Raw genomic sequence first — 19,565 nt, 5'->3', positions numbered from 1 at the left:
CCTTCTTCCTTGTACATAATCTAAATATACCCTCTTTTAGTTTAAAAGTGTTATACCTTGTGTTATAGCAAAGAGTTCCCAGAAGAAACTACAATCTCCCTTCACTTCAGTGATGTATTGCAGCAGCAAGACTTGCACTTTTTGCCAGCATCCAGGAGGAAGCTCTTGAGAAGCCAACATCAGCAAACGTTTGCATCCTTGAGAAAATAGAAAGTTTATGTTGCAGTCTCTGGAAAACCTCTGGAAACCACTACTTATTGTATCTTACCAACAAATATAGCCCAGAAAAGCAAAGAACTGTTGCCTAGGACACAACCCCATGACACTCAGCTCCTCAAGGAATACATCAGCATTGACATATGCTTTTAAATATGTTCAAGTTTCTCATCATCCCATCTTTCAGAAGAAAAGTGCAAGTTGATGTCATGAGAACCAAAAATTTTTTGTTTCCACAATTAATCTCAAAAGGCCACATGTATTAAAGAGTACACTGGGTCACTACTGCTTTTCCCAAAGGAATTATTCATACACTTAGAGCTCATGGGTAACACTTCTCTCATTGACCTCTAAAAGCTTACTAGCACTGTGCTACAAATGAAAGAAATTATGTTCAAATTGCTTTATTTAGCTACATTTCATCTAGGGAAATATAGAAAACAAGACAATGTATTAGTAGAGCATGTAACTTTAGATAAAAAAGAATTAAGCTCCAAATGTGACATAGACAATAAATGTAAAAATATAGAGTACTCTGTTTTGATTGACTGAAGTTATTTTTAAACTAAAGTGCAGCTGCTGTCATCAAAAGTACTTCTGTAAACTTATCCCAAAAGTTTTGTTCAAAACCTTCTTTTAAAACGAAAAAATACCCCAAAACACATTAAAAGCCCCATGAACTCCCATTTTCTGTTCAGAAAGGAAGCAAAGTATAAATCAAAACTACTAAAAAGCCCAACTTGCAACGATGTATTTTTGGTATCCCAAACAAGTGAAAAAAAAAAAAAAAAAAAAAAAAAGACCATTTGGTGTTTTGGTTAGATCAGATTTTTTTTTTAATTAGAAAAAGTGAAATGTAAAAATAAATAATCCATATTGTGACTACAAATGTACAGCAAACATCACATCCTCAATAACACAAGCTGACAGACACACAAAACTTTTTACCAGACTCTGCAGAGGCCACTGCTCTACAACCAGCAAAACTCTTGTTCTGAACACCGAGTCCTAAGTTTTAAATCTCCACTGCTGATTTTTCAGCTGGACAGTTTGTACCCTCAGTAAACACATGACATAAAAGGCACAATCCAAAATGCTACACACTGTGGTAAGATGGAATGTTTCAGATGCACCAACAAATCCTCATCAAGGCCAAAAGAAAAGAGAATACAGTTAGTGATCTTGATATGATGGAAAACATTCAGACAGAAGGAAGACTGAAAACACCTCGAGTCTATCCTGTAGTAAAGCACCCCACATCCCAGCAGGTGTTTCCAAATAGAGAAAGACTTTCAGTTTTCCTTTAGACATTTGAGGAAGTTTTAACTAGAAAGTTCTGTGCCTTTCTCATGGTATTTGGCTCAGTTTCTGCACAGAAGCATGGATTGGGCTCTAAGCATGTAATCAAAGCCTGTTATTAATCTCATTGGGCCAAGAGCCAAAGAGCTCAGCTACACTAATAAGTACTAAAGAGAAAGAACAAAGAAATCCCACACTTTTTGAGGTGCTGTAGCAAGTAGGAGACTCGCCTCTATACTGTGTTCAGCTTTGCCTTTGTTTTTGTATTATTTCCTTTCTTTATTAAAACCTTCTGGATTTTTCAAGGCACGCTCGATCATGCCATATCACTAATTGATTTTTGCCACTTCTCTGCAGAGGCTGGACCCTCAGAGGCGTTGGGAAAACCCATATTATCCTGTCAGTGAAATGGGCCACTAGGAAGGTGCACCCAGAGGTAGGCTGCTGCAGCAATCTTTGATTGCCTTCAGCAATCTTTGCCCTGTGATGGTGCTCAGAGGCTGTCAGGGTTTAAGCCCAGCCAGCACCACACAGTGGCTTGCACAGTCCCCCCAGGAAAGAAGGGGGGAGTTGGAAAGGTAGCCTCAGACTAACTTCCATCCAGAAAATTAACTCTGTCCCAACCAAAACCAGCACAGAAGCAGAGGGCAGCTGGAGCCTTTAACCCCTCACAGAGATGAGGAGCTGCAGGGCAATGCCCAGGAGCACACAGTCCTGCTGCTGCCCAGCAAGAGGGGGTCAAGCACCCGGAGCTTTAAGCCTGGAAATGGTTGGAGCAGCAGGCTTGGGCTGGCAGTGATGAGCAACTTGGGCTGGTGTTAGAGGAGCTCCAATCCAACCTGGGACAGGAGCAGAATCCTGCTCCTACAAAGTCTCAGCTCCTAAGAATTCTTCATCTGCTATCAAAAGCATGAGAAATCAGTAAGCTCAGGCTCTGTTAAGATGCCAGCTGATATCACTGCAGCCACAGCACACGACACAGGATGGTGAGCTCAGCGTGTGACATCCCACACAGAGAAGCAGCCACGGAACAGTGACTTTTGGCCAGCCAAGTAATTTATCTGTGTTTTAAAAGACATGATAAAAACTGATGAAGACAGGGAAGACTACTCTGAAAAGTGCATAAGCTGAGCACAAAAACTATTGACAAAACCCATGCCTTCTGACAAGGAGTAGGAGAGGGAATTAACAAAAAGTAAGATGGTGATGGTACTGGCCTTTGTTACCATCTCCTCCTCACCTATATATTTAACCCCATTATGCACATCCCTAAAAAACTCAGAAAACACAGAAGAAAACACTCCAGGATTAAAAAGAAAGAAAATAAAGTAAATTACTTTTATATTATACAAATTAATTAGAACTCTTCTTTCCTAACTGTGGCTGCTACTGCCTTCATTTAATCACCTGCTGGGAGACCTATTGCTCTTTCCCAATAATTTTGAGAAATTCTGTGTGGTTTGAGTCCTCTGATTTTGAGTCCAGCAGGTCTTTCCAGACAGAGAAAAAAGAGTTGGAACATTTGGATAAGAGAAGAAAAACCAGACGACAGGAAGAGTGCGATGAACTCTTGAGTTGCTGCAAGTGAAATTGCAGACAGATATTGGCAAAAATTAAATCCCTCTCTGCTGCAAGAGCAATTAGGCACTGGAAGAAAATCCCCAGAGAGTCTGCAGAGTTTCTATCCAGGGACATTTTCAAAACTCAACTGGAAAATGGCAAACATACTTTGCCCAGAAGCAGTACCAAGAGTGGCACGGGTAAAGAAGTTTTTGCCTGACAAAAATCTCCTCCTCTCCAGAGCAGCAGACCAAGTGGTCCCTTCAGTCCTACATTTTAAGATTAAGGGCCCAGACCAGACATTTGTGTTAGTCATTTCAGTGATCAACTCAGCTTCCAGATAGAGCAGTGTATATCATATCTTCTTTTTTTTGCTGACAGATAAGTCACTATTTGTAATGTTGACTTCAGGCTGCTGGAGTCTAATGATCTGAGAGATGGATGGGAGTCCTCAAGGCCCCTAGAAAACACAAAAACAGTCCCAGGAAAGTCATGGCCACTTGCTTAGCAGTGCAATTGCTGTTGGGACAGAAGGAAGAGAAATGCACAGTGGGGAAAGTGGGGAGCAGCAGTTACAAACCCATCCTTTGGTGAAAAACTTCACTGCTTTTTTACTTCTGGAAATCACACACACTGTGGAATTCAGAATATGACCTAAGCAAGATGCAAAACACTGAAAGGATTTGTAAACTGTGAAAAGAAAACCAACTTTCTTTGCTGGTAATAATACACCAATAATTAATCAATACACATATATTGAATATATAACAATTTGATATTTCAGCCTATCTTTTGTATGTTTGAGATTCAGTTTGTAACTCTATCTTTACACAGCTTTGAAGACAATAATAAAATATATGTCATCTTTACTTTTCATGTAGAGGAGTATGAAAGAGGTTCCTTATCTAATAACCCTGCATTCAGACCAAGCATTTTGGAATTGAATATATAATAATTTTTACCAAGGAAGGGAATGAGAAACGGAAACAGTGAGACAGCTATTCACATATTACAGGAATGCTCTTTGTTCTCCCTTTCAGCTGCCAGCCATTTGATTTTCTTGTTATATCAAAAGCCCTATTGTTGGAATGAAAAGGATAAGGAAGGACCAGAACATTACTTCATAATCAAGTATGAGCACAAATATGAAGCACAGGATAGGAATTTTACTAGTCACCTATACCAAAAGCCTCCCTGTTCACAAAGAAAGGGGTCTGTGTTTTGATAGCACAGATTTCAATGCCTTCCCTTTAGGACAAACTCCAAGATGCTTCCTACACCACTACGTTCATCCTGTAGCAAAACAGGATTTATTTCATCCTTCCAGACAAAAACACCAGCCATGGCCCAGGGGACAAGAATTCACTCATGTGACCTTCCCCTCCTTCCTTCTCTGCCAGTCCTTTTTCCCAGCTCTTCTGAACGGAAAGCAGGATAAGGAGCATGCTTTTCCCAGGAAAACATGCCAGGGAAAACAAAACAAAACAAAACAAAAGAAAACAAAACAAAACCCACCATCCATCCCTGCCCTTCACAATGAAAACAGGTAGCACTAAAGCATGGAAAGTGTGCCAATCTTCCCTCCATATATGATTCAGACCTGAGGGTGCTCCCAGGCACATTTCTGTGAACAGAAAATCAAGTGGAATTGCTAGGGAACAGGAGCTGTCTGGAAATAGTGTGTGTTTAAACTCAGAAAGCATCACAGGAAACCTGATGGGCGGCCAGACAGCAGAATTACCCCTTCAGTGACATTTTTCATATGAGGGTTGGTGTTTGTTTTTTAATTCCTCCCCTCAGTAGCTCTGTTTAGGTCTGTTTGTCTACACTGGTTTTACATTGCGACATTTTTGGGTTTTGGGATTCTGTTTTTAAACCGTGACATTTTTGGACTTTGGGATTTTTGTTTGCTTGGGTTTGTGGGGTTTTTTTTTTTTTGGTTTAGTATTAAGGGTAAAGGAATGAAGCTGTTGTATATTCACTGCATTTTTTTTTTTGCCGTTTTGCAGGAACTCAAAATGGGACAAACACAATCTCCTACTCCCATTAAAGCCACATTTCAGAGGGAACCAAGGCTTCTTTAAAATGAGCCTCTCCAGCTGGGACACAACTGCTAGAAAACCATGTCTCTGCAAAGGAAGTGTGTTATCTCCATCTGCCTCACTTAAGAGGGAGTTATGTCCCGAGTTTATCATCTGAAAATCTGGTATTTAGGGGTCTTCTCTGGAAATATTATTCTGAAAATTCTCCTAAAACCAAGCCACTATTCTATTTTTCTCAGCTATCAAGTCTCTCGCCAATAAGAAAACCAGATGTCAAAGCAAATCCACTGAAGAAACATGCCAAGTTGTAAGATAAGAATTGTTGTAATTTTTAAGCCAGAGCCTTCCTCAAATTGAATACAGAGAATACTGCTATAATGACTCTCAGAATTAATTACTTTCTTTACTATAAACAAAGAATTGACAAGAGTAACCAAGTACTTGTTCTTATAAAGTTTCACAAAAACTGGAACTCCTGCCTAGTACTTATTTCCTAGGTCTTCCAGGACATATTTGGCCACCAAAATTTGAGTTTCTCATATGTACATATTATAGCTGCTATTTTACACTTACCAGACCTGATTCTGTGCTATTTATAACAACTATAAAATTCAAAACGTAACAATCAGGGAACCTAAAATTCATATTCAGGGTATTAAGTGATCTCCAGTTTGTAACAAAGGGGTATTTTGAACCTGTTTTGGAGTCCTTGTGTAACACATTAAGCACATTGAGGTTCAGCATTTCTTTGGAATACAGACAGCTGGTTGTGTTCAGACACAAAAAGAATTGTAGAATCATTAAGGTTGGAAAACACCTCCAAGATCATCAAGTCCAACCTTTGACTTGTAAAAGGTTGTCAAGTAAACCAATGCACTAAGAGGCAAAGGCAATGCTGCTTACACCTGAGTTCCATAAAATCTCCACTTGAAGGAGAACCTGGATGTTTTGATTTCCAAACAGGAAAAACACAGTTTTGGGTTTTTTTTCCTGCAGAAACAATGCTGGTGCTTTCTGCAGAATGGAATTTTTGGTCTGGCTTAGTCTTTTATTCCATGACTCTTCAAGTTTTCTTCTTCCAGGTTAACCTATTCTGTTCAGCTTTCTTATCTATCCAGTTTCATATCTTCTCAATCAGAAGCCTCATTTCTTTTCCTCTTTAAACACAAGCAGACTATTTGAATGTTTCAGAAGCTTTTCACATGGCAAAACCTGCACAAGATACCCAAGAGCTTATGCAACATGCTGATTCTTAAAACAAAACAAAAATCATCAGGCCTTTATATGCATTTGAGAAGCAATCCTTCCTCACAGGTTACCACACGCCTCCAGAAAAAACCTTATGCGTGGAATTTTATCCTCCTGCAGATTGATACATCCTGAGAATTAACTACAAAGCTTTTTAATTGGCCAACCTGAAATATGAGTATCCTGCAAGTCAGAAAATAAGCAACTGATGCTGTGGAAAGCATTCAAGTGAAGACAGAAAAGACAGGAATTTATTCAGGCTAATGGCATTTCTTTTGCTTGTACCAAGACACTTGGCTTCTTGACTGTACTGCTTTATCTCAGTGTGGTCTACACAATTAAGCTCTATTAGTTGAGTAAGGAATGAAAGGATTTAACTTTTTATCAGATGAGCAGCACCAAGAAACTTCAGCCATGGGAGAATTTATGCCTGGTGATTCTTTGCAGCCTGCTCATGGCACTGGAAAGGCTGTACTTATTTAGCGCAGAATGAAAAGAAGTATTGAAGCCCCAGACAGACCCTGGTAATCTCGAGGCAGTGCTGTTAGCTCTCTATTTTTAGCTCTCTATTGTGCTGTTACAAACAGAATGTCCAAAAGTATGTGTGTAGGCAGTGCTCCTCATCCCACTCAGTCTGAGGACAAGAGAGGATAAAACCAAAAAAGGGCTTTCTGCAAGAAGCTACTGCCTTTTGAGTGAACCAACTACAACCAATGCTTTAGAAAGCACAAACGTATTTTACAGATGATCAAGGGGAAAAACAAGTCGCCACAAAACCAAACTAGGATCCAAAAATAAGAAGTTTAGGGGATTTCCTCATTACAACACTTGTGGGGTGGTAACACACCGTAAATAAAGTGTTAAAAATTACTGTAGCTCCCGCAGATATTCTTAGTATTCTAAAGATGACCACAAAAGTGACACATCCATGGAATCAAATACAAGATGAACTGTAAGTAACTCTTAGTCACCAACAGAAAAGAACATCCTGGGAGAAAAAATAGATCAGCTGGTGACAGAGTGATCAAACTGCACCAGTACTGAAGTTTTACTGCAAACTAATAACAATGCCTTCAGGGAAACAGACATAAATTAGGAAGACAGACTACACATTTCACTAAGGTGGTCGCTGTAGGAAGGAATATGATCAGCTGATCAAAATCACTCTGGATAAAGGAATGCTGCCTTTATTCAAATCTGATCCAGGTCAGTACACTTCTGAAATTCAAGACCAAAGAGCAACTGAAAAGATACAGACTATGGCTGATAAAAACTAGACTACATTAGAAGAACAGAGACCTATAACCTCATTGCAGAAGTCACATCCTGGCATCAGAGTTGATCAAAACCCATGAAAAATGAGAAGGAACACAAACAATGGATGCCATTAACACACTGCTCTTCTTGATAAACCTTAATCCAACAAACACTGACTACGAAACACTGCTCATCTAATTTATGCCCTCTGCCCCAAGAACAGGGATTTACATTTAAGTCTTGACATTGAGAACTAACTCCTTGCACTTTAACTTCCAGGCTGAAAATTCAACAAGAAATCTCATCTTCTGAATTGTTTATAGGATCAATGGAAGTCTCACAGACATTTTACAATTAAGACGTTATATCTGGGGTGTAAGAACTGTTCATTTTTCTTTGTTTTTAGTGAAGACTTTTGTCTCTCAGATTCATTAGGTCATTAATAGGAGATGCTGTAGGTCTAAGTTCACAACAGACAGGTGTGATTTTCCTTGAAATATTTCTTAAACTTATATTTTTTGCCCTGAAGCAGGTATCTAAATAGCCAGGAACTGAGTTAATATGTGCTGGCGTTTCTAAATCTATTAATGGAATTTAAAGCCAGATATGGAATTTGGATTTAGTTTAACAACAGTGAAGCTACCAAAGACCATCAAATTTCTGTGATTTCTGAAGCTTATGGTGTCCCTCCTCCCAGCCTTTTTCTCTTTATTAAGTTACTACTAATTAAGACTAGAGAGTTGAATGACCACACACTCAGAAACATTACACTGACTGCAATTTCTCCTTAATTCTTCACTGGGAAGCACACTCATGTGCCAAATTTGAGCACACTTTTTTCATTGTATTACCCTGCTTGTCTTAAAAAAGACAAAGATGGTGCCATGACCAGCAGAAAATGCTTCCTCTGAGGGGATATCACTCTGCATGAGTGAGTTTGTCTCCAGTGTTTACTTCATCTGCCTAAAATTATCTGAGCATACTACCCTTGGTGGGCTTCCAGGAAAATGTGAAAGATAAGTGAATTAGTTCTGCTGAGACTGCTACTTCAAAGCAAATCAAGAGCAGCACATCCTGCTCTGCTTGGATCCTTCCCTCACTTTTATTCCCAATTTTCAGCCTTGGATTGTCCCTTGGCAGTGGGAAAACAGCTGTTAAACTTATCCACAACTGAGGCAAGCTCTAAAAACCCTAGACAAGGTACTATTATTATATGTTATCAAGTTGTCCAGTATGACACTCTCATACCCCCAGTGGTATCCCAACAATGCCTCAATCTTCTCTGCAGATGATCAGACCTTATTATGGCTCCAGGAAAACCACTCCTCCACACATTGGTGACTTACCTCTTCAACTCCTCCTCCTGTGTAGGATCTTCCTTGAGGACACAACCAGAAACAGAACTAGGGCCACTACTGAAAGCACTGGAATAATCACCAGCCAAAGCAACGATGATCCCTCCTCTGTGAAAACAAAACAACAAAACACCCGCAGCAGATCAGTTTATTGAGGGAAAAAGCAAAACAAGCTGAGAGGATGTCTGATTAATGACAGGCTTCCTCTGATATGGTTCAAGGTATTGCTAAGATAAACGAAAGCAGCAACTGCTCAACAGGAAGAATAAACCCATGTATCTTCAAAATTAAACTACTTGCCCACAGGAAATGTGAAGAAAATAAGTGGCAAAGAATGCTGCCATTCCCATACCTCATACAGTGGTTGGCATACACAAGCAGAACTTCACACAAGTCTCAACACTTTAAAAGAGCTTTTTGTTCACCCAGAATTTTATTATTTTTACTTTTAAACACTTAACACTCCTTAAAAGACACCATTAATTTTAAGAAAAGAAGACAGGCTGTATTTTGCTGCCTACAAATAGCTCTACCCAACAGCTGCATTTAAACATTCCTCCCTGGTTAGACATTAACCACTTCATTTGATTCCTGTTAATCAAAATGTTATACAAAGGCTCATTTCACTGACATTAGCTGGAAAATTGAGTGACTTGACATCTATTTGACTCAAGCCAAAAGTATTATGTCTTTTAACAAAGATACATGGAGCTATTCGTTTGAACTTCTTGTACTCTAAAATATAAGATTGTTATAACAACAAGCTGTTAGCTGATTTGTAATCCACTTAGCAAGAAATAACAACAGTTTTCTGCTTTCTGAGATATACATTTTCTTTTTAAATGACCAAAACAAAAGAGTATTGGAGACGGGACAAAAAGATTAACATGCTTTTTCAGAATTGTAATATAATTCAGAATTAGGAACTAAATTGCTTTTGAATGTTTAGAAAGCATATTAAAAATCAGATCCTGTTCTTTGCTGCTATTCCTTTAACAATCACTTCTTGAGCATGTAATTTCAGAATTAACCCACAGCTACAAGCTGCTTTTCCTGTCTTGCTAATTTATGAGTGGTCTTCAATTTAAGGCTCTGGATATAGAGACATGTGAATTTTAAATCACCCAAGTCAGTGCTCCTGTATGACCTAGGAATGGTAGTTCAGTGTTTTAATGTTTCTGTTCCTTATCTGCAGACACATGGTGAAAGTCTTTCCAGCAGAACAGAATGTTGGGAGAAGAAATAAATTAACACCACAAGATACTCATATGTGGCATTAATGTATCAAAGATTTTCTGTAGAAACCAAATGTAAGAACAACACGACCCCCTCCCTGTGTGCCTCAAAGTACTATTTCTCCCTGACCACTAATGCAGTGGACATCTTCCTTAGCAAAAAATCAGAGAAACTGAATCATAATATACTGGTGAAATACAACAAAACATGCAGCAAGTTGAACTGAAACATTTGATTCAGAGACTGTTATGAATTTCAAAATTTCTGAGTTCATCAAGCAATCCATAGAGTTTTTACTCATCTTTCTACTCATAGATACCAGCTGTCATATTTATATTTATTTTTAGGTTGTTAAAAAATTTTCTGAAGGCGTATGTGGGAATGCAAGTTCAACTTACAGCAAAAAGCACGTAAACTAAACAGCTAAGCAACTAAACTAAACTAAACTAAACAGCTCTAAACCCCATACCTCTCCAGCTGATTAGTCTAGCTTTTTCCTCTTGGATAGGACTCCAATATATTATAACCTCAAAGACAACAATGAATGTAAATAGGATTTCCTGACGTATACACATTTCATTCCCTCCTCTTCCCAGAAGATTTCTATCCAAATATGCTACTGCAAAACAGGGAGGCTAAGAGAATGCTAACGAGTTGCTTGTGCTGCTCACCTACCTTGTTTTATCTTCACGGGCAATTCAAATGTTTCATTTGTGTTGCTTACTCTGCAGGTCAAATCCTTCACACCGATGCTCTGAATGTTGTAGATTTCCAGTTTACTTGTGATGGACACAATCCCATTTTTGTGCTTGACTGTCTTCTGAGTAGGAGTAGAGTTGAACAGGTTGTTCCAGGTGATGGTGGGCTCTGGGAGGCCATCAGCATTACAGATGACTACCAAATGACCTTCAGATATGTTGTGATGGACAGATGCATTAAGACCTTCCAACACACAAATGAAAAAAGTCATCACCACAGTGAGCACCTGGCATAAGCAGTAGAAGAAGTCTAACCTTACAAATCAAATTACAAAAAGCTTTCTTGATTCACACTGAGCCAAATGACAAGGAATGCAAGAAGAGTTCCTTGGGTCAGATCCCCTCCAGGACTCAGTACTACTTCCCTTCACACAGAAGTTATATACCCCAAAGATTTCACTCAATCTGAAATCCGAGTATTAAAAATAATCTGTTTAGTAAAATAATTTCTTGATCCTATTTGCTAATTCCCTATCAATGGCAGGGTTTGGCAGAGCAGCTCACAGCACTGGGGCTGTACCTTGCACCAAAAATAAAACTGCAATGGGCAGTGTTGGTTTGCCTGAGTTCCACTCTCTGCTTTTCAGCTGCTGCTTAAAGGAGTAACAAACAGGAGCCAAAACTACCACAACAGGCTTGAGTATGACCCAGAGTTTTGCTCACAGCAGCAGTGCTCTGTTTCTATACCCTGTTCCACCAAGGGATGCTGCTATCACTGCAGTTCTTGAATCTGCTCAAGGAAATACTGTGAGTGGGAAAACACCTCTTATTTCATTAGAGACATATCCCTGCAGAGAAGCTCACCAAAAACACTCAGGCAGGTGTTTCCTGAGAAGGAGCCAAAAGGGTAAGCATTGAAGAGACACTTGTAACATCCTGAATCATCCATTCTAGCGTCCCAAAAAGTTATGCTTGTCCTGTTGAGTTCCAAACTTGTGAAATTCATTCTGTCCTCATAGGGCTTGTGAATCTTTAGTCCGTTTGCTTTACTGTATGTAGCTATATTGTCATGTACTTTTTCTGAGGTTTTTTGCCACGTCACTTGCAGAACTTCCAGGGGTTCTGTCAGGGCACAACTCAGAGTCACACTGTCACCCATCCTCACTTCTGTGTGTCCAGCCTTTGGAACCACTGCAATGACAGTAAACAGTTAATCAAATGGGCAGATATCACACACATTCAAAAGCCTGATGTTGATTCTAAGGCCACAGGCACAACTCCTTCAGTTACGTACTGTTTCTGCGGCTTTTCCCTACAAAAAAGTCCCTCTCCTGCATACTCCTAGAAATCAATGAAATGATGTTGATTTATATTGGCTGAGGCTTTATCTTTCTTCTGAACTACTTAGAAGACAAAACCCTGTACCTATTTCTGTGCCCATATCTGCAGACTTCCCTCTTAAGTTTTACTTAAGCAGCTCATGACTTCATATTCTCAGCAAATACTCAACTTCTGTTTCCTAAGAGCTAGAGGAAGATGGAATTAGTAAGAGCCGTACACACCAAGCCATTACCAGAGAAGTTAAAAGCCAAATGCCTTTAAAAGGCTTTCTGTAGCTTCGGTGTTCATGGTGCATTTGAAGGAAGGAAGTTTTTAGGGATGCCCCACTCTTGGAAGCTGTCAAATCAGGTTAACAATGGTGTCCAGTGTCACTGTAGATATGGGATGCTTCTTTTCTCTCCCATCTCTAAATGCTGCTCTGGGAGGTTTTGTGTCACAGCCACCACCACCTCTGTCTCAGCTATAGAAGTACATAAGTCGAACAGCATTAACACTCTGTATTTCAGCTGTTTTTATATCTTACTCTGTCGAAGCCTCAGAAATCTGAAACCACTTCTCCAAACAATTTCAAGTAGCTTTCAGGAAATTCAACTTACCGTCTGCCTTTCCAAGGCCAGAACACGCCAAACACAGAACCAGAACTTGCAAGGTCATTTTGGAGGAGAAAATCTGCTCCACCTAAAGAGAGACAATGAGAGATCATCTTTTTGGTAATACTGTACATTCAGGGTGCAAAAATTAACTAGATTTCTCATGTGAAAAAGAATGTAGTCCTAGGGTCAGACAGCAAGACTTGACAAATCTTATTGCCCTGTTTTCTACAACTAAATTGTACACCTGCCTGGAACTGAAGTTGGTGTTATATTCAAGTGGAAACATTATTTTGCAAAAATTACCTCTAATATACTTTATCCACTGCTGGGTTTTTTGCCGATGCCTGCAAAACTAGCCGTCACATCTTGAAACCATCTTCTGTCAGGAATGTAAGCAAAGCCCAACCTTTTAAAGATTTTCATAGCATGCAAAAAAATAAGAGGCAATCAACTGAAAAGCACTTTCGATATTATGCCGGTTAAAAAAGGAGGGCTGGTAAGTAGGTAAGCAAGTAAGTAAGTAAAAAAATTAAAGTATTTAAAAACAAACTGCCAGCAAACTTGTGCACACACTGCATACATCCACAACCAGGAGACTGCCTCTAAATTTTAAACTGTGCTACAACAACTTCTGATGTAATGCTCTGGTTGCCAAGAACAAATAGAGACCAAGTTGTTATGACTAGAAGCAAGAAATGAAAACACATCAGCAACGAGCCCATTGAAAAAGGTTTGTGTCGTCAGATACTTGAGTATGGCTATAAGAAATTCAGATAGATATTCCTACAAACATGCAGAAATCACGGGCCGGCACAGCAAGCAGAAACTATCGAGTCACAGAACTGTCTATAAAGCACTGAAGATGTGCCACACCGACAGGCAGGCAGAGTTTTCAATAACAACACTTTGCTTTAGTGCTTTAGCACCAGTTAAAAGCCCTTAATGCCCCAGTGCACATCCTCGGGGCAGCTTCAAGAGCCCTCAGAATGAGGAACAAGGCCTTTCCGTGTGACCGGAGCGCTGTCAGCTCTACCCTGCTGCTCTGAGAAAGCGAAAAAGTCCCTTTAGGTCATCACACAAATCACGGGTGCAGCACGGGGTGTGGAAATAAAGCCCAGAACGAACAGAAGAAGAAGAAAAAAAAAAAAGGGGGGGGAAAGGCGTTAAAGAGCGGAGCAAGTGAAGCGCGGATCCTTCACTGCGCTCTGAGGGCTGCCCCTCTGAGGGCTGTGCCCCTCAGGCACACACCGCTCCCGGCACTCCCGGGATTTAACTCCAGAAAGCTCCACGCTCCCGGCCTCACACAGGGCTCCGAGGGCTGAGCCCGGCGCCAGGAGGAGCCTCCCGGCCGGGAAAGGAGGGGAAAGGAGACGGCTCCAGCGCTGCGCTGCCGGCCGGGTCCCGCTGAGGGTGACCCACGGCCGGGTTCTCCTGAGGGTGAGCCACAGCCCGGATCCTCCTGAGGGTGACCCACGGCCGGTCCCGCTGAGGGTGACCCACGGCCCGGATCCTCCTGAGGGTGACCCACGGCCCGGATCCTCCTGAGGGTGACCCACAGCCCGGATCCTCCTGAGGGTGACCCACGGCCCGGTCCCGCTGAGGGTGAGCCACGGCCGGGTTCTCCTGAGGGTGACCCACGGCCAGGTCCCGGTGAGGGTGACCCACAGCCGGGTTCTCCTGAGGGTGACCCATAGCCCGGTCCCGCTGAGGGTGACCCACGGCCGGGTTCTCCTGAGGGTGACCCATAGCCCGGTCCTCCTGAGGGTGACCCACAGCCCGGATCCTCCTGAGGGTGACCCACGGCCCGGATCCTCCTGAGGGTGACCCACAGCCCGGTCCCGCTGAGGGTGACCCACAGCCCGGATCCTCCTGAGGGTGACCCACGGCCGGTCCCGCTGAGGGTGACCCACAGCCCGGATCCTCCTGAGGGTGACCCACAGCCCGGATCCTCCTGAGGGTGACCCACGGCCCGGTCCCGCTGAGGGTGAGCCACGGCCCGGATCCTCCTGAGGGTGACCCACGGCCGGGTCCCGGTGAGGGTGACCCACGGCCGGGTTCTCCTGAGGGTGACCCATAGCCCGGTCCTCCTGAGGGTGACCCACGGCCCGGATCCTCCTGAGGGTGACCCACGGCCGGTCCCGCTGAGGGTGACCCACGGCCGGTCCCGCTGAGGGTGAGCCACAGCCGGGTTCTCCTGAGGGTGACCCACAGCCCGGTCCCGCTGAGGGTGACCCACAGCCCGGTCCCGGTGAGGGTGACCCACGGCCGGGTTCTCCTGAGGGTGACCCATAGCCCGGTCCCGCTGAGGGTGACCCACGGCCCGGATCCTCCTGAGGGTGACCCACAGCCGGGTTCTCCTGAGGGTGAGCCACAGCCCGGATCCTCCTGAGGGTGACCCACAGCCCGGTCCCGCTGAGGGTGACCCACGGCCGGTCCCGCTGAGGGTGACCCACAGCCCGGTCCCGCTGAGGGTGACCCACGGCCGGGTTCTCCTGAGGGTGACCCACGGCCGGTCCCGCTGAGGGTGACCCACAGCCCGGTCCCGCTGAGGGTGACCCACGGCCGGGTTCTCCTGAGGGTGACCCACGGCCGGTCCCGCTGAGGGTGACCCACAGCCCGGTCCCGCTGCCCTCCTCCGCCCGGAGCCTCCTCACAGCCGGGAATGCCACAGGGATGCCAGGTACCTGGAATGAAGTACGAAAGATGGCATGAGAGCCCTGGAAGGCGGACGCTCCCACGCCGCGTCGCTGTGGTTGTCCCGGGGCCGGGGCTGGGAATGTCCTGCTACAGCAGTGAGCGTGTTAACCGTCAGTCAGCAGCCTTTTCCCCCGAGGGTATTCAAAACAGCCCAGCCACGAATTACTTTGGGCTTAAATTGGGAGTGATCTTTTGCTTTCGCCACTGCGTGGGGAGGGAAAGAGCAGGAGTGATACTGAGCAACCTCTCTATCGTTTTTTTTTGATTGTTTGATTAAGATTTTCCACTGATAAAACTACAGCAGGGATAACTTATCAGGCTTTGTGGGAGGCTTTGCAGAAACAACCCGTTTCCCAGTCGGATTAATTAGAAACAGCCTTCTTAATGATCAATAGAGGACGTTCAGTGCCTGCACTTTCTTCATACTCTTTCATACGCATGCACTCGTTCATACATTCTTAATACATTTACAGTATTTCTCTTGCCGGGCTCTAGGATGTCTCCTGTTTTAAGCCACGGCTGCTCACAGGGAAAAACAAACACCACAATTTCAGTCCCCTTGCCAAAATGAATTGACAAAGATGCCCACACAAACCCAGAAACTCGTTCTTATTTAAGACACAGACGTACTGGAACATTTGGAGCAATGCTACTAAACTGTCTTAAGAAAGAAAGTGATGTTTGCAGCTTTCCCAGGTCATCCCGGGCTCACCAGGTGTTAACCTTACCTGTCCTGCTGCTCTCAGTCCCTCGGTGCACAAAGGAGTGCCTTTTGACCTGTAGAAATAGAAAGCTTCTGCTGCCTCCAAACAGATCTGGTCTAACTTGTAGCTGGGGTCTGGAGGTCAGTGTCTCTTCCAGATACAGAGCTGGACGTGGAGACACCTTCCCCACCACTGTGATTGATTTAGTGAAGCACTTTCCTCCTCTCAACTATCCAAACCCCCTTGGCTTTTCAGCAAAATTTCCACTTTACCACTCCCTTTATTTCTACCTTTTTTTTCTGTCTCCCAGGATCAATCACTACCTCTATAATTACTTAAATTTCCCTCTGCCAGCCTTCTCCTTTTCGTTCTCTCTAAAACAATCCAGCAACTAACCCACCCATTGTCGGAGACTGATGTACTTACACACTTCACATCTTTTTGTTTTAACGAGAAAAATATATTAGCAAGTTTCCTGTGCTCATCTCCTTCGCTATAGCTGAGGGGATTTTACAGGGAAGTCCAGAGAACTGCCCACTGCACAGCCTAAAAAAATAAATATCTGGAAGTGCCCTGTTCCATCAAAGCAACAAAAGGAGGGAAGTCCCAGGGAAATCCTTCTGTTCTTATTTCACCAAAATAAAGGGCACTTTGGGGGGATATGAGCAATACATTATAGTAAAACACAGTTTCACATTTTCTGAGGTGGAAAATGTATGCAAATGTTATTACTTCTTCAGTGGGATGGAGAGAAGATGTAGAGAGAAATACAGAGAAGAATATAGAGAGAAATGTAGAGAAGAAAGAAGAAAAGGATGAAAGGGTCTGGAAAACAAGAGGGCTGCTTCCTTGGAAGAGAGGGAATTACACCTGAGCAGGAAAGGATGGTACTGAAGTAGTAAGCAAAGATCAGAGGTAATCTCTGGGCAGACAGAGGCAAATGAAAAACACTCCAGACAAACCAGCAGCGGTGGAAGATTAAAAATATTTTTTACATTTAGATGAGAACAAGGCACAAAAATCCCCTTCTGCCTTATTCTGTGTTCAAATGTAAACTCTTTATTTTCACAGGAACCTGTCTCAGCTCAGCAATCTTTGCAACTTTTACACGGTTCTTTGTACATTACCTGCTCTGGAGCAGGTGGTGGCCAAAGTGACATGGACTCTCTGGTATGATAAATCCTTTGAAGTTAGAGAGAAAGAGAGTAAGTAGAGAGTTCTTGTCCTAAAATTCAGGAAGGTCTCTGTTCATCTTTATTTATTTAGCTGTAATACATCCTGCATGCCGGTGGAAGAAGCAATTCAAAAGCTCTTTCGTCACAAATGAGGTCTATTCTTTATTCTTTCCTCTGCCTTCTGGGTGGACACATTCTGCTGTTAATATATTCCTTCATTCTTCTCTTGATTCCTGGACTACTGACCTCTTACAAGCAGAGCAATTTGAGCCACTAGCCAGTGAAACCTATACAGGCTTAAGGCAAATCTATGATCCAATTTGCCATTATTTAACAGTGAAAATGAAAAAAGAAAGGGTGAAAGGAGTCAGATTCCAGTAAAACCAAACACAGTAAGTTTTACAGGATGTACTGCCTGCTGGAGGTTTATATCGGAACACCTGCTCTGCTGCTTGAAATCCCTGCTGGCTCTGCTCACATCAATTTCCAAACCCCCCTTAATCATCACACTAAGGCAATGCACATCAAGTTAGATAGCCTGTGTTAAGAAAGGAAATCATCCAGGAGACTACTGACAAAGAGGTTTTGCTGAGGGCCACAAGTGTTTATTGGTACTGGCAGATACTTTCTCAGGATGGCCAGAAGCTTCTTCTTGTTGCACTAACAAAGCTGGCAAAGGTTTTGGAGAAGAAAATGATCCTGAAGTTTGGAATGTGAGTGAGAATGTCACCAGACAGAGATTGCTGAAGTAACACAAAGCCCAGCCAGAATGTGAGGAATAAAGTGGGGCTTTTAACACTCCATAGAGACTTTAGTTGAGTGAGAAAGCAGGAAGAATGAACCAGAGTCTAAGAGAATATATTAAATCCCGTGGGAAGGTGTTGTCTTCTCTCCACAGATCCATTGTGCTGGCATGACACTGGATATCACAGTCTATCCATACCAACCTGCAGACTGCCTCAAAACCTGAAGAGCCTCTCCAAGAAAAGTGAGCCTCTCCATATCAAGTGCTGCTAACCATCAATACTGGTGTGAAGGTGCAAGAAATAGATTTGTGGCTCCTCAACTTAGTTAATACTTAATAATTGTTTATCCTTATTGTGCTGTTCTTACTCATGATCTTGATCACTTGTTGCAATCAATAAATCAATATAATAAGTACATCTGAGACTTTGAAGAACTTAAACTTAACTTTGAAGAATTAAAGCCTCAAAGGGGCAATTTGTCACCGAACAAGTTATATTATTATGAATACATTTGAGTTATATTATTAACTGAACAAACTGATGTTTATAATGATTTATGATTATTATTTATAAAATATTTTTGGCTTTCTAACCTAGCATGCTCTTGCAGAATTTATTTCCCAGTTTTTGGTGATGCAATGTCTTGATTTAAAAGACAAATGTCTGCGAAGGAAGGGAGGAACCTTCCTGGAATGGAAAGATGACCCCTCCCTTGAAATGATCATAGCTTCAAAATTACAGGGCTCTGAGGGAAAAATACAGGAAAAGGAGTAACAGTTCTTTACTGCCAAATATGTGTATGTGTAGGAGAGCAGAACAAACAACACCACAGTAACAGAAGTTTTGCACCTGCTGAGCACGGTGTTTCCCCTCTGCTGTAGTTATGGCCATGGCCAGCATGGAGTACCACTGGAACTGTCTCACAGTACTGAGCCTGCACATTTTCTCTCCACAATTTTCCACTTCCCTGTAAAAAAATAGTTAACTTTGAAAAGCGGTACTTAACCATCATCTTGTGTTATGTTTATACACATACATTGATGGCTTCCAATCATTGCCACAATGGAAGAGCACACACACATCGATGACAACTGTGAAAAAAATACACAGATAAATTCTCTACAGAAAAAAAAAAAAAAAAAAAAAAGATAATGAGCACTTAATCTCAGGAAATTCTCATTTGAGGAATACCAAGCTGCAGCCCTCATCAAGACCCACATGCATGCAACCTGACAGATTTCAAGGCAAACTGAATCAGCATGGGATTTTCAGAATTCCAGGAATGATTGTCTTTTTATCCTGAGCACCTCTTGCTTAAAACATCACTTGAGATTGACTTCTAAAGGTCAAGAAGCCTGAGGTTACTTTCTAAAAGCCCATTCACAAAGAAGCTCAGCT

General features: G+C 42.4%; 2 protein-coding genes across 2 annotated transcripts; both read right to left on the bottom strand.

The window, feature by feature from the left end:
* Positions 1 to 3,437: 3,437 nt before the first annotated feature.
* LOC136375212 (OX-2 membrane glycoprotein-like) lies at positions 3,438 to 12,948 on the bottom strand. The gene is made up of 5 exons (XM_066340584.1): positions 12,849 to 12,948; positions 11,776 to 12,102; positions 10,889 to 11,155; positions 8,969 to 9,085; positions 3,438 to 3,535 (listed from the first exon to the last, which is right to left on the bottom strand). Exons 1-4 carry the CDS (start codon positions 12,904 to 12,906, stop codon positions 8,973 to 8,975), a joined length of 765 nt encoding a protein of 254 aa, XP_066196681.1. The 5' UTR covers positions 12,907 to 12,948; the 3' UTR covers positions 3,438 to 3,535; positions 8,969 to 8,972.
* Positions 12,949 to 14,144: 1,196 nt separating this feature from the next.
* LOC136373410 (uncharacterized protein DKFZp434B061-like) lies at positions 14,145 to 16,650 on the bottom strand. The gene is made up of 2 exons (XM_066338317.1): positions 16,647 to 16,650; positions 14,145 to 15,529 (listed from the first exon to the last, which is right to left on the bottom strand). Exons 1-2 carry the CDS (start codon positions 16,648 to 16,650, stop codon positions 14,145 to 14,147), a joined length of 1,389 nt encoding a protein of 462 aa, XP_066194414.1.
* Between the last annotated feature and the right edge of the window lie 2,915 nt (positions 16,651 to 19,565).

This window comes from Sylvia atricapilla, chromosome 2 (genome assembly GCF_009819655.1).
Source record: "Sylvia atricapilla isolate bSylAtr1 chromosome 2, bSylAtr1.pri, whole genome shotgun sequence".
Classification (NCBI taxonomy): Eukaryota; Metazoa; Chordata; class Aves; order Passeriformes; family Sylviidae; genus Sylvia; species Sylvia atricapilla.
This window is presented reverse-complemented; position numbering and strand designations above follow the sequence as displayed.

Bases quoted from the DNA above. Each gene is read 5' to 3' on its own strand.
- LOC136375212 (XM_066340584.1), bottom strand. From the start codon at position 12,906: ATGACCTTGCAAGTTCTGGTTCTGTGTTTGGCGTGTTCTGGCCTTGGA. The intron at 12,103-12,848 runs GTAAGTTGAATT...CTGTCATTGCAG, and splicing joins TGGCCTTGGAAAGGCAGACG to TGGTTCCAAAGGCTGGACAC. The intron at 11,156-11,775 runs GTGAGCTTCTCT...GTGTGTTGGAAG, and splicing joins CACCTGCCTGAGTGTTTTTG to GTCTTAATGCATCTGTCCAT.